Source organism: Nipponia nippon, unplaced genomic scaffold, assembly GCF_047370975.1.
Source record: "Nipponia nippon isolate SJK-2023a ecotype South Korea unplaced genomic scaffold, ASM4737097v1 scaffold_3, whole genome shotgun sequence".
Taxonomy (NCBI): Eukaryota; Metazoa; Chordata; class Aves; order Pelecaniformes; family Threskiornithidae; genus Nipponia; species Nipponia nippon.
The window spans coordinates 37609248-37635058 of record NW_028262347.1 but is presented as its reverse complement, the minus strand read 5'-3'; the positions used below and the strand labels follow the sequence as shown (position 1 = coordinate 37635058).

Below are 25811 nucleotides of genomic sequence, written 5' to 3'. Positions count from 1 at the left end.
GGATTTAGAAGCCTTTTCAAGCACACCAACATTTCAAAGGTTTAAAAGATTAAAAATATCAAAAAGAGCCTTGTGGTTACTATGTTTGTGCTTTTGCATTTTATAGTGCAGACATGAAAGTGACATTCACATCATTTATCTGCATTAGCTCCACAATTCAGTGCCTCCAATAAATTTTAAAAGTGAGTTTATTTTATTGTACCATACTTTAGTCAAGCTATATGCAAAAAAGGAAAACCATTCAGTAAATTGAAAACAGCTCCACTACAGTTTTCACAAGGCATCTTGAGTACTACTGAAACATTCTGTAACGTGTGCATAACCCTGGCCACAACCTACATTAATTTTATCTTGATCTGAGTCAGGTGACAGTTCTTGCTTTGCTGCGGTATATTCTGCATTACATTTCCTTTGTTTCAGTCCAGTCTCTGCTACACTTAAGAAGTCAGGATTCCCAAAGCATGGGTCAGATCCTACAAGCTCTCAGGCAAGCAGCAGCCAGGCACGTGGACTCTGGGACAAGGTCAGAATGTTTTACTGTAAAAAACGATGACTCACAGTTTGATTCATTCGTTTTGCATATTTCCATGCCAAAATTAAGCACAATCCAGCAGACATTTATGGAGATTAGTAGCCCTAGGAAGGTTAAGAGCTCTGGTGAAATCAACAAATTGATGTGTGTAAAGTAAACAAGGCTGTGCATAACAGGACACACACGGCAGCTACTATACTGCTTGTAAAAGCAATACCGCTTCATTCATCCCTCCAGCCCTGCATTCGTTAGCAACTATTCAGAGTGCTGAATATGTTACAAAGCCTAATGCTTTAACTGACTGAAATTTTACACCAGTGGGTCTCAAGCTTTTCCTGTAGCCAAGGCTCATTAGAGAGAATTGACATGTCTATACAGAACTTCGGAACTTCGGCAGCACTTACCAGCTCCAGCTCCACCCCATCCATGTGGGGCACTGCTTCAGCGAGGCCCCCCTCACCGCCTGGGAAACCACAAACTGAAATAAAGGAGACCTGACTAATTACCAGATGTTGGTAAAAATCTTAGCCATTACAGAAAAAAAATAAAATTCGCAAAGGCAAACACCAGTTTCATCAATACTCATTCAGCGTTGTGAAGTCTGCATCAAATTACAAGGAACTCGGTACTTGGTTTTTGATTTGAGTAAGGCTACCTTCAGTCACTTCTGGAGACTCTTGTCAGTGCACTCAGTCACTTAAGATCTCTCTTCACATTAAATTCAGTGCTCTTGCTCAAGTTAGAGCAGTGTCTTGTCCCAGCCTTGGAGAAGGAGACACCGAAAGTGTTTTTTCACTGTCAGATCTATTCGCACAAGAACTACAGAAGAGGTATGTCTTCCCAAAATCACAGACTCTTGAGATGAGATTCAAAGGGGTAATTCCAAGGTTATAAATGCACTGTAATAGGAATAATGACCCATATGATCCTAATAACAGATCCGAATCCCCACTGCACTATACAATGTACAAGTCTTCACATATACTCTATCTACTTATTTACAGTATCTTTAATAAGCTTATAAGCATCCTCTTATCCAGAAGGAACTGCTACTGATTCAGGATGCATTAGCTATTCATTTAATACAACATTCAATTACAATTAAAAAAAAAAAGTAATCGACTAGCTAGATAAATTAATGGGTAACTGAGTGGAGTGTAGGACAGAACTAAGAACAAATTGTGTTTTCCAACACAAAATATGCTAGCGCACAAATTCAGAAACATACCTGAAGGGTCTTTTTAAATCCCCTTTTTAAATGAAGTTGAAAATAATTTCGACATTTCTATGATTTCCATCTTTTTGCCTGATTCTGAGCTACGGTACTTTGCATACAGCTGTTCAAACAACCTGACTTCACCACATGCAGCTGAAGTAGTGCAAGTAAAGAATAGGCATGTTAATACACCCAAGTAAAGCCCAGTATCTACAAGTACCTTGGCTGTTTGAGGTACCATCTGCTGCCCTCCAAAACAGTTCCGCAAAGAAAATAACCTGATCAACTGCCATGACTGATGAAGAGTTCTTCAGGTTTCCTTCTTCTTACAGCTATATTAATGCACTGTAATCATTCACCTCTAGTCACTAAACCCCAAAACATTCACTGTTATTTGACTAACAACTGCAGCCTTGCCTCAGTAATATTTGCAGACCCGCTTCCCTTCTTTCCTCTTTAAACATCAATTAGCATAATTTTCCCACCCTCAAAAAAAAAAAAACAAACAACCCACCCTACTCTTCACAGATATGAAATAAGTCAGGAATATTTGCAGAGTAAGTTTCTGGTGGCTGCAGTGAAAGCTGTTTGTGAATTTGCAACTCAGGCAACTGGGGAACAGAATCGCCATGGGACAGAGGACTGAATATGCTGTGTGAATGGAGTGCTGCAGGAAGAGGTATCAGAGCAAAGGTTCATGCAAACAAACATTCATTCGTGAACTTTTCAAATAACCCTGAACAAACATTTTTTCATAGATTTTCTGCAAAACTAGAGGCAATCTGCCAAAAAAATTGCTTTAAATGCTGGCAGGGCGTTAAAATTAAAAATCAGTACAAAGGAAAGGGTTGGGGTTTTTTTCTGTATACTGTATGACCACATGCAATGAATAAAAAAGGTATCCTCTGAATACGTCCGCTCCAGATTAATAAAGTAAGTATTCTTAATTTAGAATGGTCACACAAATATGTCGATCCTACAGCCCTCCCCCTTTTTCACTTCTTTAAAAAAGAAGTAGAGCAGGAACACACACTTGCTGGAATACATCGTGAGACCCGTATCTCTCAGGTGACTGCTCAAACTACCAGGAAATGGATTCATAATCACTCTGTAAATAATTAAATATTCATTAAGTCTGGGGAAAAAGCAGAAGAGCTTCAACAAACAAGAAAACATGGAGACTTGTCCCAGAATACTCTGTTCCCTAGTTCTCAGAGCAATCATTTGCAAGGTGGGAGAACTGGATTCAAGACTCAGTTTTGGGTAATATAAACGTAGCAAGGTGTGAAACCAGACTCCTCATGCAAATTCTCTGATCACTAGGAAGGATGCACTGATCAGATTCCTAACGCCGCAATATCATACATATTTCTGCATGGCGCAGCAAAAGAAACTAACATTTTTAGGTCTTCTCTGGTGGCAATTCAGATGACATCAGCACGGATGGGGCCGGCACTTATCTCTTGCCTCTGCCAGCTGCAGGCAAGGCAGTTTCTGGTCTATAAATAAGGGAACTATGTCAGTGAGATGCTGTGCTTCAAATTATAACTCTTGCAAACAGTCTGCAGAATAAACATGTAGGCCAGTATATGCCATTGCATAAACATACCCACAGACACCTCTGAAGTGAGACAGCAGCCAAAGGGGAACTAAACATGGCATCTGAAAGGCAAACACAGGAGTTAAGAGTTCTTTTATGGATTTAATCCCATGGGATATTTTTTACCCTAAGCCTCTTTGAGCCCATATGGAAGAGCGTGAAAACTGCTGTTGTAGCCTGAAAGTCTGCTCTCTCAGGCCTGAGCAGAGACCTCCCTCCTCACACAGAGACCATCCTGCAACCACCAGGGAATGACACAGAGCTATACTGAACTGGCTGATGGGCCACCAGCAAGGCATGCACTTGGTAGCTCCTTGAACAATCTCTCTGCCAACCCATTCCCTCTCACCAGTAACCCACTACTTTGCTAGTCAGGATGGTACACACTGGAGGAATTACGCTTTGGCTATTTTCATTGATTTTCCCCTTTTGATATGAAAAAGAGGGTTTTCTTGCTCAGCATTATCAATCCAGTTACCAGGGATTGTCCAGAAGGGTTTCGCAGAGATGTTCTGAAAGACAGGGAAAAGCTGCTAAGCAAATTTTACACACATTAGCTACTTGGTCTTTGGTGGTCAGAGTTATCCTTTCTTTCACCAGCCTCTCGGTACTGCATGCCTCGTCATACATATACTTCACCAGATCTTTTTTAGACATAAAAGCAGTCTCACAAGGAAAAGATGCTCCAGTTTTCTGTATATAGGTACAGTCAGCCAAAGCCACACATAATTTAGTATTCACTTCCCCTTGTTCTGCTATGTTAGCAGGCAGAAGCAGCGCTGCAACCCTGCTCAAATACGGACTATTATTTTTGTCCACAGTTTTGCCATTAACGTTTTCATATTTTTCTTTACTTAAGGTTCCAGAGACATCTCTACAAGATGCGAAATTGTGCCTCCCTAAGGTGTCTTTATTCAGAATGGTTACCATGATAATGCATTAAAACCTTGGCAGAAACCATCTGAAGTAGGAAGAGGTCTCAAAGGAGGGTTGGAAGAAAAACAATAAAACCCCCAACTCTCACACCTCATAACCTCTCAGGCCCAAGAGAAACCTGAAAAAGTAACATTTTATTCCATATTCCCAATTTACAGGTCCTGGCTTAAACAAGTTTGTTGATAGAGAGCTGTCTGTTTAGACTCCAGTGAAGGTCAGTAACTTAGACAGGTATAAGGAAAAGGATGGTTTGAGATGCTCCTGGCTCCTTGTTTCTCAATAAGGCCATACAATCAAGTTTGCAAGGGGTAGTGTATTCCACCATCCCACAAGTAAAGTTAAAGACAACAGTGGGAGTACTGCTTAAGAAGCACAGGATTTGACCCACAGCTACAACATCATGGCATCAGAAGTGGCTGGCAATTAAAAGATTACAATACAGTCGACAATAATCCGATGAGCTCAGCTGCAGATGCACACAGACTGCTCACAGCAGGCTGCCAGGGAAGAAGCCACGCCGGGCGTGCGCGACAGCACCCACTGCTGCGAGGCTCCTCTGCAGCACCCCAGGAGGAGAGGAGCTGCCAGTAAGTGGGGACCTGCTACCTGCACTGGGCTCCCTCATCTCTTCTGCACAGGGGACCTTCTCCCACTCTGCACTTGGTTGTGACTTCAGTGCAAGGGTATCTGAGCAGATTAACGCTTTTGTTCTATGTTCTGTCATGACGTTAAGAATCTCACTAATTTTATGCACTGTTACTTGGAAATTAGGAAGGCACAAATACATGAAGGCAGCCTTAAAAAGGGCACATAATGCACACCACCCTATTCCATTGGGTCTTAATCTCAAGTAGCCCGTGGGGCAGCAAAGACAGCATAGTTGTCAAGTTCTTAAATCAAGTTCTTAAGCATACCAGTTATCCATTTGCAACACAAAACAAAGAAGCTAGCTTTCCATTATACAGCTGCTTCTTCATGGAGCTGATATTATTTGAGCCAAGAATGCAGAAACATCAATTTGCCACATGCACAAGGTACCTATGAACAAGAGTTTATATACTTGCATTTCTACTAATCATCAAATTAGTGATTTGCAAGAGGAAGAGCACGCTGTGCTGTCTAAACACTTTTCACAACCTTGGTGTGTTAAGTAGCCTATAAGGGTGAGAACTTTTTTCTTTTCTTTTTAGTATACCTTTTGAATGCCTGCATAAATACTGTCAAAGGAGTAAGAGTAACTTTATGCCTACCAACTTAGTTGCAGCATGTTTTGGTACAGAGGCTTGTATTGCAATGTATCTAGCAAGCAAGGAGAATAACTAGAGGCACTAGACAGCTGTCTGACACAGTGCCCTGAACTACCAGCAGTATAAAACTTAAAGGAAAGGGACTGTGTGGATCATCAAGTCAAGTCTGCTATTACCATAGGCAATCCTATCTTTTATCTTTCCTAGAAGATTATTTACTGGACAGTTGACATCTTAAAAAAAAAAAAAAAAAAAAAAAAAGCTAATGACAACAGGCTAAAGTTTTTTTTTTCCTCAGCAGAAAAAGCAGAATAATAGATCTTGTTCTGTAATATAAAAAAAAAAAAAAAAAAAAATGACGTGACTTGTAACCCTTTCAATTTCTCTATTACTTTCTAAAACAGTAACTTAATTGTTGACTTAGAAAGTTTTGGTTCAGATGCTTGCTCATCTTGGTACTGAAAGAACACTTACTTTATCTTGCCTCTGACCTAATGTTTTAGATTGTTTATCCCCTCTTCTCTTAAAAAGAAGAGAGTCAGAGGGGAAAAGCGGAGAATAGCAAGGCTTGAAAGAAGACAGGTTGTTGAAAGAAGAGCGCCATACAGGAGCTATCACTGAATCTCACTAGACTTCTGCTGTACTCTGTAAACACGAGCAGATTCCTCTGATTTTCAGGAAGCAGATACTCTGGAACTGGCTAGAACAGTAGAGACTGGTTTCTTTTACCATATGAAAGAATGTACACTGGAAAGTGGAAGGGGATCAGCACATCTCCTTATTTAGTTTAACACACAGACAGAGCAAAGCCAAAATTGTATACTGCTCCACTTCTGATACCTTGGAAGAAACAAGTCAAAGCAGCATCTTGAAGACTCCCGACACAAGACAGCACCAGCAAACTGCTAGCAGATCCTACACACACGCGGAGTAATTCAGATGAGTAAGCACTGAGTCAGTTAAGGAGTCTGGACAGTCCATTTACATGAATCTGCAGTAGTCATTTACGTTTCCCACAACGGCTAATTATGTAAAGGGTTACAATCATTACTTCCTGGAAGTCATCATCCGGTATGCCAGCTGCGTTTGCTTTTTATTCCCCATACAGTTAACAAGAAATACTACACCGTAAGCATTCTAATTATATTTTTTGTACCTTCTATTTCACAATAAAAAGTAAGTTTCTGTCTAGCATATTTTGAGAATGTTTTGGTTAATATGCTAATACAGCTCTCTTGCCTGCTTGTCAGCGCTTCCACATCTGTAACGGGAAGTCTCAGGAGGTTGCAACTGAAACTCAAACAGGTTTTATTGGTCAATAATAGATAACATAACAAAGTTAACAGGGATATTCTAACTGATGAATCTATGATCACACTTCAAAGCAAGTTCTACTGAAAATTTTTCTAGAAAAATGAAAGACAAAGAAAAGCTTTTTTCCCTTCTCATCACTCTGTAATTAAAAGCAACCCCCCAGATGCTATGATCAAGGTAAGTGCAGATCAAGTACCCACACACCTTTGGAGGGACTTCATTAAAACCAGATCAACTGCACTGTCCTGCACTGGATAGAGTTAGAAGTTAATGACACAGGTCATCCTTAACTCATTTCACAAATATGATTATTACAGAGTCAAATCATAAAGCATACACTTTCTCCACAGCATTTTCTGAGAGCGTTTAGTGGTTTTGCTGGTGCTTGTTTCCCAGAGATTTTTCTGACATAGGAGGCTGAGCCCTTTTCTTGTCTAAATGTTTCAAGTGAAAGACTATGACGAGCACCTTCTCTTCCTACCTGTAACACCTACCTCATTAACATGCATCTAGAGCTGGGATTATTTTATTGTGCCAACCATGAACTAAAACAAGCATCTTCTTCTAGAGAAGATAAACTGTTCATTATAATGTTTGCACTTACTGACTAGCAGAGAGTAATACAAAGTCATGGCCATGCCCCTATACAAGCCAGTTCTTGGAAACAGAACATTGGATTTGCTTGGGGTTATTTCCAAAACATTCTTCATTTTCCATGAAGAGACTGCATCTCAATCTCGGGATTTATCAAACAGTCACCTCCAGGTAAAATCCAGGTTTCCACTGGGTTGTATGATGCAAGATTGAATACTGCATCTTGAAATTCATACAGGTGAGAAACAGTGGCCTGAGAAATAATAATAAGAATAGCCTGAGATATAATATAATTATAATTAAAGAAACAATAATAATAGCCTGAGAAATAGTGACATGAACAGAGGGGAGGGAAGGGGCTATTGAGGAGATTTTCCTTGTTCAGTTACTAAGCTGTAGCTAACAGAAAATGGCTTGAGAATACCAGCGTTTTGCCTGGACGAGATGGATTAGTGGGCAGAGCATAGGTAAAATGTAATACACCACCTTTAGCCTACCAGGTGGCTATAACTGACTTGTGACATGCTTCTGTGTCTACCAGAAGATAACTTCCACAAGCTGCAGAAAAGAGTAGGTTTCTGAAGAAGTGGTGCCTCAGGATTACCACGTCCGTTACAAGAGATCAAAGTGAATTGTTTGTCTTAGAGCACTCCCACAGGACCAAGCCACCACACAAACTGCCCGAACAGCCTGCAGTTGTTTAAGTCTTGGAAACAAAGGAAAAAGAGCAGTGATAACCAACTCCTTTGGTTTTGGCGCCAGATATAGTCTTGTAATGTAAAACACATGCAGCAAGCAGTTTTCCTGTGCAGACAGCTCTGCCTCTTACCCAGGAGACGGTCCCATGCTCTCAGCGATGGCCCTCTGTGCTTCATCCCAAGTATCTGCTACTGCACAGCCCACCAGCCTTTTCCCTGTTAGCAATACACAAGCAGCAATGCCAGCCGTTGCACCTTCAGCTGCTGCCTCCAGTTTTCAGCTGTTGCTCTTCCTCACCATGCACGCATACAATACATGCATACATACATATCCCCACAATCTCTTGAACCTCAGAGCATTTGGCATTGTGCCCAAGAGACAAGAAGCGGGGAAGGAAAAGACATAAAGTAACTTCAGGTGGAACAGGCTATTCGTGACTCGCAACTCCCAGACTGACCAGCACAGAGCAAGGTCAGCCAGCCTTGCCTTGGAGATGGCCAGCACTTGATGGGATCAGCCCAGACAGCTCAGAGCAGAGAGCACAGCGGGGTCCCAGGAAGGTCGGGTCAGTAACTGGCAAGGTGGGAGAAGCCAGTCACAGAGGAAACGCTGCCACCAGACTAAAACCTGCAGGACGCAGTGGGGCAGCACGCAGGGTGCAAGGAGCCCCGGTACACGTTTAGACTAACCACTCGCACACAAAAACAAACTCCCACGCTCCAAAGCCTATTTTGCTCCATGGAAGCCGAGCAGTAAGAGTAGATTAGGCTCTAACGGGGATTAATACAAGTTAAGGTAGCACTAATTTCCGCTAGGGAGACCAGAAAGGTTAGATGTGAGGTAGCGCGACAGCTAGATGTAGCAGGTGCTTGAAAAAAAGGTAAAGAGAAGAACAAGCACTACAGGAGCTTCCATTGACACCTGCCTGGCTCCATTTGTGCTCTCCCCTATGTCCAGCCCTGTCCAAAACAGAGATGAGACGTGCTGCACTGTCAAGTCATGGTCAGTGATTTCTAATAGGCTGTGTAATGGTCAGCAGGGGATTTCTTATCCAGTCTCAGCAGCACTGACCCACTTTTTTCCAGTGCTACCATCCATCACCTCTGACTGACAAGGAGACCAGTTTTCACAAAAGGCAAAACCTAACCCAAGCGAAGTCTGAGGCGGAAAATGAGATGAAATTCGGATCCCATTCTGTCTTACCACAGCCATTTCAAAGCTATAAGTTTAATTTTATTAGCAACTAGGACTTCAGTTCATAAAAAAGTGACCAATAAAAGATAATGGCAGGAAATTAAATGAACCTTAGCATGATTTAGAGCATTGCTCTGCAACAGCAAAACTGCACAGAAAGTACACTTGGAAAGGAAAAAAGCCCAAAAGAAGTGATCATAAAAGGAGCCAAACTGCTTCAGAGTCAGAGGCAAGTTAAAGCTTTCTCAGAGACTAACAAAAAAAAGTGCAGGTATACACAAAACGCACATATTAAGTATGCATTATGATTGCCATATTGCCAGAAAGAAACACCAGTCAGACAATCCATTTGTTGCTCACCCTTTCATGTGTGCTATAGCAATTAGGACTTTATTCACTTTTAAATTCAAGTAAAATAATAAACATAGTTTCAGTACAGTGCTGGGAGACACCAGCTGCAGCGTGTGGTCAAACCAGGAAAAAAGTCTACTTTCCTGACTGTTGGCCATATTTTCAACAAGTTACCAAGAAAAGGCATTTTTTTCTTTAATTATATAGAAAGACTAAGAGGCCACAACCTCTGAAGTTCCTCAGTCATGACTTTTGGGAAGTAGGGTTTTCATAGGGCTCCCCCCAAATAATTCGGTGCACAGTATTGAATTAAAACAAGTTCCTTAGTTTTCATTTCAAGAAAGCGGTGAGAAGAGTACAAGTATTGAATATGTAGGGTAAAAAAAAAAAAATTTGTTCACTTTATGACTGAACTATCTAAACCTGCAGATACCCCTTCCAGCTGCATAGCCAACTACAAACTCATTAACATTTACCTGGATAACTGAAGTTTGGACTCTGAAGGGAAGGATCAGAGAGCAGGAAGAAAGTAGTGGGGGAAAAAGGTAAGGAACTATCCTTCACTAGCCCGTCTCTCGAACATGTAACTCCAATTGAAAAACAGCACAAAGAACACTATCCTTTCTGTATAAGACAAACTCATTGTGGTCAAGTTCTTTGATCAGAAGAATTTCTACTGAACCACACTTGATAAACTTGAACTTTGGAAACTGGCATCTATTCACCAGAATTTTTTGAAATAAAACTTGAGAATTCTGGCATCATCCAAGGCACCAATTTTTCATCTTTCGAAATAGTTATCAGATAAGTTTATTAAAACGTCAACCCAATTTATATTTCAGAACTCAGCCTTTCCTCAGAGAGGCTTCTGTTGTTGTTGGTTTAATTCTAGATTGTTTTAATCTGAAGTAAGTTGAAATTTTTTACAAAGTTTTACAAATTAGAATTTTCATTTTCCATAAAAATTAATTAGGCAATGTAATACAGAGGACTAACAAGTTGTTTCTCATGGAAAATAGGAGTATTTTGTTCTGAAGAAGACCACGCAAATGTTGATGTTAGGGAAGTGTCTCCCTTCACAACGCTGCTTTTGGGCTTATATTTCCACTCAGTCACTTGCAACCAGAAAATGAAGGTGGAAAAAGGAAGCATTCTAAGTAGCTCTTCCCTCAGTGCTTTTCAGTTGGAGATGCAGTTGCATAGGAAGGCCAAGAGACTGTTAAACTCCAAAGATCCTCAACAGTTCAAACCCTACAGAGGATCTCACTGAATAGACAGGCCCAGACAATCAGCCAGCACAATGCTCACCTATTCAAAGCACATTTCTCCTGTGCATGGAAGGCCAGTTACCAGTCTTAAGAAGGTAAACATGCCAGTTTAATACTTGAATCATCTGAAAGCTATTGAGTAGCATCCCCGATCGTCTGTTACTACTATACATTTCTTCTGCAGAGGGATAAATTTCTGAAGTGAGCCAGGTATTCAATATCTCACTAGCTCACCCTTCACCATAGCTGAGACACCCACACGGACATCAGAGGATGCTCTACTATTCCTTTGCTACTGTAGATTGCTCAGTAGTTTTATCAACAGACACTACTTCACGTTATCAGCACTATCAAGGAGCAGCTGGTCCTCAGAATACAAAAGGTAGGAAAATAATAGGCTACTATAACCAATTGAGCTTTGAGTTAAGGAATGCTGTGTATAAATCTCAGCAGGGTCATGTATCAGAAAGTTAGTACTCAGCTCCTAACTATACCACCAGTCTGTTGCTCATTTAAACAGGATTCCCTCCACTTTCTAGCTCTAGTTGTATCCCCCACCCCAGTTGTAAGGTTGGTAGGAAACCCACCTCTAATGACTTTAGAGGGCCTATAAAATTATCACATTCCTCAGAAAAAACACATACAATTGATAGTCTGGATGATATGGTATACTTTAAGAAGTGATTTTACTCAGTAATCCCATACAGTCTGCAGAAAGTCTACAAGGCACATTGTCCAAGCCATTTTAACAATAACATAAATTGCTCCTCAGAACTGTCAAAATGTTCTTGAATAAACAAGCTCTCGATCCTTTTCCTAAAGCTTTTGAATTAGAAAGGGAAACATTGCTGAGAAATAGGTGCTTCAGCAAAATTATCAAGTAACAAGGTCATACTGGAACTGAAGTGTATCAATGTAGCTCACTTCAAACCAGTAAGCGTTACAGAACCAAGCAATACTTCCCACGCACCTTTATGTCTACAAATTAAGGTACCTATGTCTACAAATTAAGGTACCTATGTCACCATAATATCTTTACATCCCCCAAAACAATCGGTATAGGTATCCATCCAGACAGATCTAACTTCAGTAGTAAGACATCCTTAAGAAATATCTTTCTGCTTTCTATATGATGGCCAGGGAAGTGAACATAATTCCCTTATGGCTACAATTGGGATAGTTCTTGACAGAAGTTAATCTGAAGAACAGGGATGTTGCAAAAAAATGTGCAATAAGATGTTCTGCCCAACAAGTCAGAAATACCTTGTCCACTTAGCTTGACAAACAGGTAACATTTGCAGGCTTTCTACTGTTCCTGTATGACCTCCACTAAAGCAACAGCCAATCTACTGATATTGCCAAAAGTCGAAGGAGAAGACGTCAGTTTACACCACCCAGGAACCAGGCAGAACAATTAACATCTGTTACTGCTTCCTATTTGAGGAGTTAAGAGCAGAAAAGCTATGTGAAGAATGGCACTGTTAAATCCTCGTTTCCAAATATGGCACCATATACATACCCTACAGGCCATGTACATTAGAGGCCCCTCTTTCTTCAGTATCAATATTCAGACATCTTACAACAGGATTTACAAATGCTCACATCAGTGGTATGGTTTCTGAATCGCTAACACTGGTGTTCAGCGTGCTGGGCTCAATACAATCTCTTAACAAGGTAAGGGATATATGTGGTGTTACACTCCTTTGCACGCGCCTGTCCAGAGGACCTCAAATGGCCAGTTTGCTGCCAAATTGTCCACAACCTTCAGGCAACTAAACACGTCAGCAGCAAGAAATCAGCTAGCCATTGCAAATACCAGAAATCAAAAGCAGCAAAAGCGTTTTGGCCACACCCTTTCTCCCACCCTGGTGCATGAAATTCCAGGTTGTATATAGGGACCTGCATTTCCTGCAGTTATATTCACTTCAAGTTACCTCACTCTCTAATTAGGACTGATTCCTTAGCCCTTGACCCCCCCCCAATATCAAAAAAATTTTCAAGGTATCACACAATGGTATTATTACTTTGTTATAGTACCACTGAACTAGCATCGAGGAGAATTATGTCTTAGCACAGACAGTTCTTGCCACCTGAAATACAATTGCAGTGATGCTGCTAAAAAAAAGCAGCGCTGGCTACAATTTCTAGCCCAGTATACTTTTTCAAAGAGCTGCTAATGAACAATTCAAGCGAGGCAGTCGGGACCAGACACACCACAGACCACCACAAAGGAGCAGAAGCAAGTCAAAATTCCTACCAAGCTATGTTTACAAATGCTACCTCCCTCTGCAATTATGATGGGGACCATGACACCAAGGAGCCAGGTTATCAGAGATGCTTGCTACCTTAATCTTTGCTGTTTATGAAACGATCCGATATATGTAGCTGAAGGGCATGGTATTTTTTCTTCATTATTCAAAAGAAAACAACGGCTTATATAGCAACTGGCTGTAGTTAATAAAGGCTGAGCCCGTAACAATCATGTTAGGAGGAGGCAAAGAACAGCCTGCACACTCTGCAAAGAGCTTAAGATCTTGAACATTTTTTCTGCTCAGTGATCAAGACAAATCACCGTCTCCACAGAGAGGCAGAAGCACCGATCCTCCAAGGGCTCATGGCAGTGAATCCACCAGCCACGCGAGAGCTGTCTCAGCCCTGCCCGTGTCAAACAGATGCTGGAAGCATGGCCTACCTGCCAGCTCAGAGAAGACTCCTCACTGCCCACCTATCTGGCAGGTCTCTTTATTTTAAGCCTGAATTCCTTCCTGGACCCAAAAAGACTTTCCTTGGTGACAGGTATTTTTCACAAAAAGTTAAGCTTAGGAAGAAGAAAACTCAAAAACTACCTCTTTCCTTTTAAGAGGAAAAAGGACAACGAAACCCCAAGAACTGTTGTCTTGAAAATTTGATCTCACAGGATCAAGTAAGAGGAGAAAATACTGTACAATTACAGAAAGTCAAGAAATCTTTCAACAGCTGTGGAGTGGTTCCTCCCACCCCACTTCAGACACCTCTGTTTGAAGGTCCCCAAGCCCTGTCTGCATGGGGCAGGAGGGCTCCCAAAGCCCACAGACCTGCGTTGGGACACGCTCCGTCTCTGCACGGAGACCACGGGCAGCATCAAGGAGGGTCCACCCCAGGTACATAAAGAGCACACCCACATCATTTTAATATACAGAGTTCAGGTGTTGCATAGCTTTTTAAACGCTGCATTTCACATTCGCATCCATCCTCGAAGCTTGGATTTATTGCAATTTGCGTATTATGCAATATATTCCCCAACAGCATCCAGAAGAAAAGGATGTGCAGCAAAAGACCCACACCCCACCGCCCATGCCGCTACTTTCCCATCCTCTGTTCCACCCAAGACGCTGGCAAAGGGGAAAATGCTACGTAAGGAGAGGAAACTCGAGGGTCTGGAAGCGCCGGTGGCTCCAGCCAGGGTCTGCCGGCGCTGTCCTTGGCACAATAGTTGGATGCGATACAGCCGGGCGATGCGAGGCTGAAATACTTCCTGGGGTGGCTGAAAAGCCTCATTCAGCAGTCAGGGATAATTCTTCATTAGCCATCTTCCACAGCCCAACAGAGAAACTACGGCTCTGAGGGGAGGGTGGGGGACACCAGCCATGTGCCTTAAGAAAGGGGCATGGCTTACTATTGTCTCTCGCTTCAGTTTAACTGCCAAGCCTTTCTTTTTTTTTTTTTTTTTTTTTATCACACCCCCCCCCCCCCCCCTTCCAGTGTTACCGAAGTCGGTGGAGGAAGGGAAGGTGCTCCGCCAGGGCCGGGCAGGGACAACCGCCGCAGCTGCCGCCCGGCCCCGGCCCCCGCCGGCCCCTCACACAAACCGGCGCCGCTCGGAGCGCGGGGGAGCAGCGCCCGCCGCCCCCTCCCCGCTCCCCTCCGCCGCCGCCCCGAAGTTCAGGCAACAGGGACCGGCCGCCCGCCCGCCCGGACGGCGGCGGCGGGGCCGGCCTCGGCCCGCAGCCCGGGGGAAGGGGCCGGCAGGGCGGCCGGCCCGCCGCGGGGGCTCTCGCCGCCGCCGCCCGGCGCCCCGGAGGGCGGGGAGGCGCCTCCCGCGCCCCGCGCTTACCTTTCACTTGACTTTCATACTCCGCTATAATCTCTTTGTCCTTTTTGAATCTGCTCGGGGTTGACATTATCCACTTGCTTCTTCCGCTTCTCCCCCTTCTTCTCCTTGTTGTCAATTATTATTATCAGTTATTATTATTCGTCCGGAGGGGCTCCCAAGTTGTATCAGATGGCCGCAAGCCCGAGCGAGCGCGGCAGCCGGGGCGGCGGCGGGCGGCTGGCCCCGCGGGAGCGCCGCCGGCACCGGAGGCGGCGAGGCGGGGAGGCGGCGATCAGACTAACCCCGGCGCGGGCACCATCGCCTCCAGGAACGGCCGCCGGCAGCAACGCGGTCCGCGGCCCGGGGCCGCCGCAGGGCAGGGCGGGGCGGGGCGGCGGCGGAGCGGCCGCTGGCCGCGGGGCACCCGCTTCCACTAGGCGAGGGCGGGGGCCCGGCGGCTGCGCCCCACCATTGTTATCGCTCCTCACGCACCCGGGAGAGGGGAAGGGAAGGGAAGGAGGGAGCGGGCGGTGGGCGGGAGGCAGGCGGCAGGCAGGCGGCCGCGCTCGGTCCGTACGCCAGAGGCACTAGTTACTCCGGTCGCCGCGCTCGCCTGGGTGGGGACTCGGGGCCGGCGCCCCGCCGTGACTAACCCCGGGCGGCAGCGCGGAGGCGCATGTCCCAGCCTCGCAGCCCCAGCAGCGGCCGGCGCGGGGCGGCTCCCCCGCCGCGCCCTGGAGAGGTGTCTCCGGGAATAAACTTCTCCCCGCCCTCCCGCCGCTCTCTCCTCCCTTCCTGCCTCCCCGCCCGCCTCCGCTCCTCGCTCGCCTCGTCCCCGGTGGCGCCCGCTCCGCCTCCCCCCTGCCGGCAGCCGGGGTGGGAGCGCGGCCGCCGCCCACCGCCGGGCCCGCAGGCCCCGTCGCCCGCCTCCCCCGGCTGCCCCGCGGCGGGAGGCCTAGCAGGCCCGGCGGGCCCGGGCGGGGGCGGGAGGGAAGGGGCCGCCGCCCGGGGCCCGCGGCGAGCATATGGTGGCCGGGTGCCCTCAGGGGACAAGGGTGTGAGGCGGCGATGCGGTGGCAGAAAGCCCTTGATCCGGCGGGGAAAGTTAAAGCCGCGTGCCGCCGCCGCCGCCGAGCCTCACAGGGAGGGGAGAGGCCGGAGGGGAGGTTTGTCCTTCGGGGACCCCGTTTTCCTCCGCCGTTTCTGTGGAGGCAGGGCCCGGCTGTGCCGAGCGGGTGGTGGCTGCGGTGGCGTGCCCCGGGAGGAGTCCCCAGGGGGGCCGGGGGCATGGCGGCACCGAGGGGAGAGCCGTGTCCCCCAGCACAGCAGGTCTTGCTTCCCCCGTCCTGGCCCGCGTGGTGCTCCCCTTCGGATGCAGCTTGTTCTCGAGGGCAGGACTGTCGGCACCCCTCTGTGGGGCACCCCCACGGCTCATGGGGAAAACAAGGAAAACAGGGTGGGAGGCCGTCCAAAATGCTGGTCCCTCGAAGTCCAGTGCGTGGCACACATGGGGGCTGGCCTTGTCAGACGGTCACGTTCAATGTCAGCATCGGGATGGACTCCAGCCTGGGGAGGGATAGTGCATAGCTCTCCCCGCTGAGCCGGGGCTGTGAGAAGGGGAAGAAGGTGGTCCAGAAGGGCAGGAAGAGCTGGAGTTGGGAGCATGGGGCAAGTCACCAAGGGGGAGAGGTGGCCCAGGCGTGCCCTTGCTCCTGGGTGCCTCCAGCAGCGATGGGGACAGCTGCCTTCTCTGCCTGCAGAGCTGGCACCTGGCTCAGCCCTTCGGGGCTGCGGAGGATGAGCTGGCTACCAGCTCTGCAGGTGGAGATGAGGCTGTGCATGCCAGGAACCGAGCACGGCGGTTCACAGACCCGGTAGCCACACTTCTAGGTCCTGGGCTCTAAGCTTGAGAGTCACCTGCCAAAGGAGTCAGATGTGATTGAGGTTGCACAACCCTTTTCCTTTTCCCCTGGCTGCCCTGAAACTCAGCCTTTGCCCAAGAAGAGGTTGCTGAAAAAAACATGGAAAAAGCCAAGATTGATGGACACTGCTGGCTTCTGATGGGCAAAGAGCATGGTTGTCGTTCATGGGTCAAAGCCGAAAGCCAAACCCCAAGGCCACAGCTGCAGACTTTGGGCTGCAGGGAGGTCAGCTCTGAGGAGATTAAAGGCAGGCAGGGGACTTTCCGGAGGCACAGAGGGCTCTGCTGGCATCAGGTATGTCCAGGGGTGACTAGGCAATGTTGCAAACAATTCACAAGGCATTTCCAAAGGTGGCTGCTGTCTGATTAGTGTGGTGAAAGTGTCCAGAGAGGATAGGATCCTGGACAGCTGGTCCTGACACTGCCAGGACCTGACTCTTCAGGACAAACAGGATTGAACGGTGGGATTATCTGGGAAAGTTCAGGCCAGCTACCCAGTAATTTGGCTGAATTTGAGCTTAAGTGCTATGGGGACCTGGGCCTTGGAGGGAAATGGCAGAATTACTGTACTCATGCTGACATTCTTGCTTGTGTTTGTAATTAATTCATATAAATGCGTTGCCTTAGCATTGCAGTCACTCACTTCCACACCTCTGCATTTCAGCAATAAGTGTACATCTGTCCTTTGCAGTTCGTCTTTCAGTTTCATTAGGTACCATGCGCTCCCCTACCACAGGATCGGGGTAACAGGGTTCCTGTTCTCCTTTCCCTCTTCATGTGTTGATCTCTAGAATTTTATCATGTCTTTTCCTCTTGCCCTCCCAGCACCATCTCTTTCCAGCACTGATCCCAATTCAGATCACCCAAAGCAATCTTAGTACCGGAGGTTATTGTCTGAAGCCAATTTAACACCAAGCTGGATGGTCAAATTACATCCCTTGAATAAGAAGCCGTGCCTCAAAAGAGCAGTCATCTCGGTAATCCCACCCAACTCTGATTTTCATCTCAGCCTTTGATGCTCACCTCTTGCCTCCTGGCTGTTCCAGCCCAGCTGTTAGGCTGGGGACAGGCTGATTTACAAGACAGTGGACCACGTTCCTGGGGGACACGGGGCACTAGCTGGAGATTAGCTGTGAGTCTTGCCTGGTCTTGCAGAGCACAGTGTTTTCACAAGCAGTGAGGACAGAGAAAGGTGGTCAAGTGCCCTCGTGCCCTGAGTGAGGCTGTGCAGGTTGGCACCTCTGGCCAGGCCAGTCCCGGAAGCCCTTGCCCAGGAGCTAGGCATGCAAACCACGCCCAAGATGTGGTTGGAGGTGTAGACATGAAGTTATCTGCCTCCTCCTCTCCTGGGGGCTGAAGGACACAGCCCCTTCTTGCCACAGAGCCTACGCTGGGAAATACTGCCTGGATCTTTCTCCCCAGGAGAAAGGTGCAGAAGGGGGCTGAACACCCATGCCTACACCACCCCTTCTCCCTGCACTAGGTGCTGCAGCCAGAGGATGGGTCTGGCTCCACAGAGCCAAATTGGAGGCTGCAGAGGGAGCATTTCTGTTTCTCTGCAAAGGCAGTTGCCTGCAAAGATGCAAAATCCATCTTCTGGCTCTGGAGATTGACCTCCCTGCATTCAGCGGCTTGGCTCAAGGCTGCATGTCCGTGGCAGGACCACCGACCACCTATGGACCTGTGGCCCAGCAGGCTCGAGCGTGCCAGACTCAGAGCTGCACAGATTCTGGATCCCTGAGTTAGAGTTGGCCTCCAGGACAACCAGGATTGAGCTGGCTGGGAAATCTGATTTCCCCCCCCCTCCCCGCACTTCTTTAGGGATTGGCAAAGGATTGTGCGTTATTACATGGGTGTAATCTTCTTTTAAGATGTTCGTGGCAGCTCAAGTCTCCGGACTCAATTCCACACTGATTTACACAGCCTGCAATCCCATTGCAAGGATGGCGATTGCACAGGAACAGACTCTGCCTGGGCTCTGCCGTGCCAGGTTTGAGGTGACTTACAGGACACAGAAGATTAGTACAGAAATCCCTGTCTTTTGAGACCTGTTCCCAAAGAGGTCCTCACAGACTTCCCATCGATTTCAAAAACAGCAAGTGCTAGAGCTGTGGAACAGTCTTGTTACGTGAACCCCTGCGCACCCGTGGATGATGCTTGAAAACGCTTGTTTATCCACAGTGTTGTTCTGTGAACTCTAAATTATTGCACATAGAGCATACCCAAGTCTTGGCAGGGAGGACACTATAGACATTTAAAAAGTATTAGGATAAAGCTGATTGAGAGCACATATGTTGTTGCAAGAGGCAGAGTTGTATCAATAATGCAGTGTAGTAGGGTACTGCAGTGGTACAACACTGGTCCAGGGTTTGTGGACCGTATCTCAGTGTATGGAGTTAGATAATCTACTCCACCAGGGAACTGAAAATCCTGAATTATGTATGATAAATCAGAGATGTGTTTATACAGAGAGCAGTTCCTGCAGTACTTCATGTACTCAGTGCAAAAAGGGAATAACGCGGGCATGCTGGATTCTGCTTGCTTGAGAACTTCATTATTGCATTTCATTTACACAGCCTGATGAGCTGTGCAGTATTTGCTTTCTTGTGCTGCTAATAAAAATAGACCATATAACTGATTGCTGGAATATCACCGAGCTGTTCTCCGTGACCACATAATGAAATGCATCGACCCCCTTAAACAACAAAACCCTACACTAATTTTCTTTAGGCTGAAAAGAAGACAGATATAATTCATCGTGCTTTATAATTACAGTCAATCAGTCATTTTACAGTTGGACAGTAAGTCTCTAAATGAAAGACCAAGCTTTAATTGAAACAATGAAACATTTGATTGTTATTGAAAAATCAGTAAGAGGCACCATTCAAAGAGCTTGTTCAAATGTTTGTCACTGATAAGATGCACATTTCTATAGAGTCAAATCTATTTGCTTGGGAATGAGATTATTTTAGTAAATCCAGTTGCTTATCTAAGATATAAAACCAGCAAGGCTTTTTTTCTCTCCCCTGCCCCCAGCCAGTGCAGCACTTAATGCTGCTCTGTGCTTATGAACTCCCGAGACGTGGAGATGAAATCTGGGCATACGGGGTTTGTCACAGGCTGCAGAAGAGCCGGGACTTCACCCTGGTTGACCTGAAAGTGAGTGGCTCTAAAGCATTCAGCTGGACCTTCACAGCAATGAAAGGAGGATTGCGGGCTGCCCAAACTTCAGTAGTTCAGGAAAGATGTTTCCCTCACCCGAGTTTCTCTGGGAGCCTAAGCTGCCACTAACCTTTCATTTCCACAAGCAGTACTCTGACCACTGGCACGGGTGTATTGATTGTAAGGACCTACGGACACAATCTCTTCCAGAAGCAGAGTAAAGGAAGAAAAAGCATTCTTATTTCACAATAAGAGTGTCTACAGGTGGAGTATGTAGAGTTGGTAATGTACTTTAAATTCATGCTATACCTGGGTTCATAAAAATTTTCCAGCCCTAGGTGTTTATTATGTACTTCTTTGGATTACCATTTTTATGTGTTGAGCAATTGCTGGGTTTCTTTTGGGCATAATAATCTGAGTGTCCGTTTTGTGAGCTTCATGCACCTAAATTTAGGCAACTAAAGTCATATGCCTAATCTAAACGAGTTATTTACCCAAGTCATTTAAGCTCCTTCAAAAGTCAGTCAAGAGAGGTGGGCATGTCCTTGGTGGTGATCACTACAGTTGACTTATTTTAGACACTTCATTTAGGATGGATTTTGTTCCAGTTTTCCTTATTATCTTAACCAGGAGTCATGTAAGACAAGAATGACATCCTCTTCATAAAACCTGAACGTAATATGCTAAATGTTAACAACAGTCTATTAGAAATACGGTGACAGTCCCTTGCTCCTGAATAAAATGCACAGCTAAGCATATGCAGACTGTGTTTGTTCATTTACTATTTGCAGTCACATTGGAAAGTAATCCTGTAGGCCTGTTGTCTGAAGGAGGATTCAGGAAAAAAACCATTAGGTAACCTTCTATGTATACATGTGTGTATGTGTGTATACAGCCAATTTGCCATGTTCAAATGCATGCGATAGCTCTCTCAGCACAAAATACATCTGAATTCAGTGAGGAATTGTTCACATCAAAGAAAAAAAAAATCTTCCAGGTGAAATCACTGATTTTAAATGAAAGAGATCCTTCTGTGTCAATAAGGTAAGATTTCAGCCCTGGAGGACTGATACAGTCTGGGACATGAACAAGCATTGTATTTCTTCTAAAGCAAAAAGAAAAGCACCAAACCCAAACCTCCTCGCATTAGTTTTGTTGCTATTTTGTTTGAAGAAATTACTGAGACTTAAAGCAGTAATTGGTATGTCAATATTTAGTCCTTTGGCTTTACAGTCATGAAGTGCCATTTAATGTTTCCTTGTTAATGTGTTCATTTTGAGCAGTGCTAATAGGACTAATGACATAACTAATATATAGAAAGTGAGGAGGCTATTTTATGCCTTTTACTGTTGTTAAGAATACTATCCTTTTTTTATATGGTATTGCTATTCACTTCCCAATTAGTTATTACAAGGAGGAATGAATTCTGAGCAGTAACTTTCTCACTTAATGAGAAGAGACTGAGGCAGTCTTGTCTTTTTGAAGGAGAAGAAATATAGAAGTAATTGCATTCTCACTGCTGGGTTTGTGTTCCCTGTAGGGCTACCTTTGTTCTGTTGGTAGCCTTTGAGACTCTGGTATTCCACCACTTCTCAACATAATGAGTCGAGTGTCCAATTTGTAAGCTTCACACACCTAAATTTAGGCAACCGCACATGTCTTACACCTGCCAGCATACAGGCGCTAGCATTATTCTGGATCTTTATCTTACTTCTTATATTTAACAGCTATATTGTCCAGAGAAGCGCTAGAATGGTTTTTAGTTTAGCTTTTCTTTCCAAGCCTGGTGGGGGAACACTGGTGTGTTTGAGAGAACTCTTCCAAGTGTGCCTAAGGGGCCCTGTTCATGGTAATTCAAGTCTTTGATGAGTAGATAATTGCAACTCTGATAATTAGCTTTTGGTTTTAAATTTTCCGTTTGCATTGTTTATGTTTTTCCATCAGTTCTCAGCTAAAAGTGAAATACTTCTGCTACTTCATTTCTCCTGACCTTCTCGTGCTAATGGTTTTGAGTGGAGAACATTAGAAGTTGGGTTAAGTTTAAAAGGAGAAGAAACTGCTTGAAGCAGCATCAGAGAATTAAGAACTGTATTTTTAAAAATCAGTCCTATGTACTTCATCATGCTGCTGTTATCTGACTTTAACTAGAATGCTTATATGAATAAGGCTGCTGGATTGTACTCTCATAACTTAGATAGGGGAATGCAACTCCTGGTCTTGCTATCCTTATATGGCTTCACGGGCCATCCGGATTTTGCCGATTCTCAGTTTTCTGGGCTGCTTCAGACCACGCCAGTAGTTTAAAGGTTGCGAACCACCCTCATTTATCTCAAAAGGGCAGTAATTTTGAAGCCCAGCAATGACACTTCAAATGTCAGCCTTGTTCATTTTTGCAGAAACATCTAGCTAGTCTGCTTATTCATTAGTGTGGGCTAGAGGGGTGGGAACAGCTGAAGCCTAGCAGGCTAAAAAAGTGCCTTGCTATTAATGGTCCACCCAGGACGCTGCTGTTTCTCTGATTCAGCCCCTTGGCCCACCCTCTGGCTGAGCCCTTGCCCGAGAGCAAGGCGTATGTGGAGAGAAACAAGAGTGGAAAAAGAAAAGCTGTTACTGTAGCATTTTCTCTTTTGATTATTGATAGCAGCAACTTGCTGCTTTCCTAGGTTCTTTTTTCCCCTCGGCTACTTTTGCCTTCACTGTTGCGAAAAGTCAAGCCAGAATCATGCGGGAGGGGTGTCAGATGGCTAAAGGTGGTGATACCTGTGCAGATGGAGGTAGGAAGGGATATGGGCACCAAGCTGGGCCTGGGGAAACCCAGTATTTCTACGCTTTGCTTCATACCAGTTTAATATCACTCAGAATCCCAGCTGCTAGCACGGCCTGAGAGCACTCCAGGGTGAGCTGGGTGGTGGCAGCTGGAATGGTTTCTGGCTGCAGGAAGAATTGAATCCAGACCTCCTGCTTCTCGGGCTGTATTAAAAGGCATCACAATGTCCTTTTCCTGACATCGGGTTTTAAAAGATGAGGGTTAACCTGAACGCTCTCCTTTTAAAGACTTGATACTTGTGTGACTCTAAAGGGAAGGTGGTCCTTGCTGCAGTCTCCCTCTCAAAACTCTGTGCTAAACACCTAGCCCTGGGCAGGAGGGACACTTTAGACATTTCCCTTGGCTTTTCTTATTGCCTGGCTGCGAGAGTCTCTTCATGTAGCATGCAGGGTTTGGGGTGAATTTTGAGGTGCCTATGATTCCTCAGGCAATGCCCAAGCTGTAGAGGCATGGACTTGCTGGGGGCCGGGAGGCAGGAGATGCTGTGGGTACCCGCGTCCTTTATTGGACTCGCCTTTCTGTCATACCCTCAGGTTGCAGCTGACCCTCTCGGCACACCTGGGCTGCTGGCTCTCATCAAGAGGACACACACAGTAGTTCAAAAGTAAAATATAATGATCTCACCCTCACAACTGTGGCTTCAAAGTAAAGCTTTTAAGCTTTTGTTCCATTGTCCAAGAAGCCATGTCCCACATGGAAGAAAATCAGTAAGGAGTTCAAGAGCAATTTTTCCTTTCATTTGTTTGCACTTTTCTCAGTCTTAGCTTCTTTTTGTTATTTCCGTTCAGCAGCCCAATGTCACAATAATTGGGTGTGCAAATATTGCAAACTACACGCAAATACTTGTCTCCAAGCGAATAATAAGTGAATAATGTTTTTTATAGAGTCATCTCTCTGTTTCTCATACACACGCATATAACCAAAAGCTTTCAGTTAACACCAACTGCTTCAAAAATTTATTTTGACCAAAGACTTAATGTAACTGACAATATCTGTTTAAGATGATCCGTAGTTGTCAAAAGTGCAGAAGACAAAAGATGTGTAGAAAATCCTTCCTGGGGGCCTCCAGGGAAGTTTTCCAGCCGAGTATTGATGTATTTCAGATGTCACAGCTCCCTCCAGTGGGAAGATGCGGCCAGCTGACTACTGCCAGGAGGAGGTTTCTGCAGACAGCAACCCAAAGCTTCCAAACCTCAAAAAGAAAATATTCAAACAACCCTTTTTTTTTTTTTTCCTGAATACAGTAGCTGATTCTCCCTTCTCTCCTCACAATATAATAATATTAGAATTAAAGATTTGTATAAAATCTGAGAAAATTAACCTACATGGATCAGATTTTCATACAGACTCGAACCAGTTATTTCCTGTTGATTACCTTGTAAATACATTTGTTCGTGTTGAGTAGGGTGGCATGGCTTATGAAACCACGACATCTGAGATGCACTAGGATAAGGAAGGTTTCCTATATTAACATCCTTCACGTATTGTTCTCCAGCATTCAATAACTGCAACAAATACAACAAAATACATGTCATTCATTTGAACATATGTGAGTTGGTGGAGGTTTGCTTTCATAACACCGATTACTGGTATTTTTATCATAGAATAGAATCATAGAATCCTTTAGGTTGGAAGAGACCTTCAAGATCATGGAGTCCAACCTCTACAGGAGCTGATGCCTCCTTCTATGGGTTTTCAAGTGTGACAGTGGATGAAGCCACATCCATGTGAATGACAAAGTCTAGCCCAGGCTAAGTAACAGATCCGGAATGGGAATGGGTTCTTTCTTTCCAAGAACCTGAAAACACAGAACAATTATTTTGGGAGATCTCCAATATTTCTAATTTTTTGTGTGACTTGCATATGCCAGAAATCTTTGTGGCTTCTGGGGAGATGATGCCTTGTGACATACGCATTTTATAAATATCTTAATTTCCCCAAATACAGTAAAAAACACCACCTATATTAATAATTTTTAGATTGATAATTTAATATTATTAGATTGATAATTTGATATGAGAAGAAAAGTAATTAATGGAGTTTAATGCAGTTCATTACTCCTCCTTTCCAACCAACTTCTGCTTACATTACTGACTCTATTAAGTAGTGATTCAAGCTGTAGGTTTAAAAATGGGCTTGCAGCTGATGGATGGTGCTGGCAAACCAAGGAATGGACTCAGCATGATGGTAATAGCTAGGTGGTGGCTCAGCCTATGAGAATCTGCATTAGATACAATGGTATCAGCATCTGGGGACACAACAGCAGCACTACATAAATCATATGCATTGTTATATGTTCTCAAGGTGCATAAGATGTTGCCTGGCAACTGCATGTCTCCCAGCTTGGCAAAGTAAGTGTTTTTAATTACGTCCCTGTGATACTGCATGACCACAGAATTAAGAACACCAGCTCTGCCTGATCGCTTTAAAAATGACATTTGTTAAAAAATAAAGCTCCTTTCCCCAATCATCAATATGGCTTCGCTTAACCAAGCATTCTGTGCTTCTGGTGTTGTTTCTAAGCGCATATTACAGTATTGCAGTTCAAGGATAATTATGCAGAAGCTGTTTTCTTTTTCTTGAATATTTCAGGATTTATAGGATTTATAAAGCATCCGTCACATAGTCAGGGGGGTGCTGCTCCTTCTTTTTTCTCTGTCAGTTTGTGCTTACATCTCTGTACCCACAGAGACAAGAAATTTGGGCTATTTTGCTCTCCTATGGCTTGGACCTCTACCCTGTGTCAGGAAAGCCACTAATATCCAGACTGTCTTGGCATATATCAGTAGTTTACGACGTATTTAATCTGTATTTAGGTAAGCTAAGTACACCTGAAAAATTATATTCAATATATACCATATTCCCAGCTTTCTGTAAA

At 44.9% G+C, this 25811-nt stretch overlaps 1 protein-coding gene across 2 annotated transcripts in view; it reads right to left on the bottom strand.

Moving 5' to 3' along the window:
* SRGAP1 (SLIT-ROBO Rho GTPase activating protein 1) overlaps window positions 1-15737 on the bottom strand; it is a 154668-nt gene extending 138931 nt beyond the window's left edge. For both annotated transcript variants that reach the window (XM_087764083.1, XM_087764084.1), the window contains exon 1: window positions 15045-15737. In XM_087764083.1, coding sequence (XP_087620209.1) covers window positions 15045-15111 — 67 coding nt within the window. In that variant the 5' untranslated portion in view covers window positions 15112-15737. The remainder of the gene's footprint in view (window positions 1-15044) is intronic.
* Between the last annotated feature and the right edge of the window lie 10074 nt (window positions 15738-25811).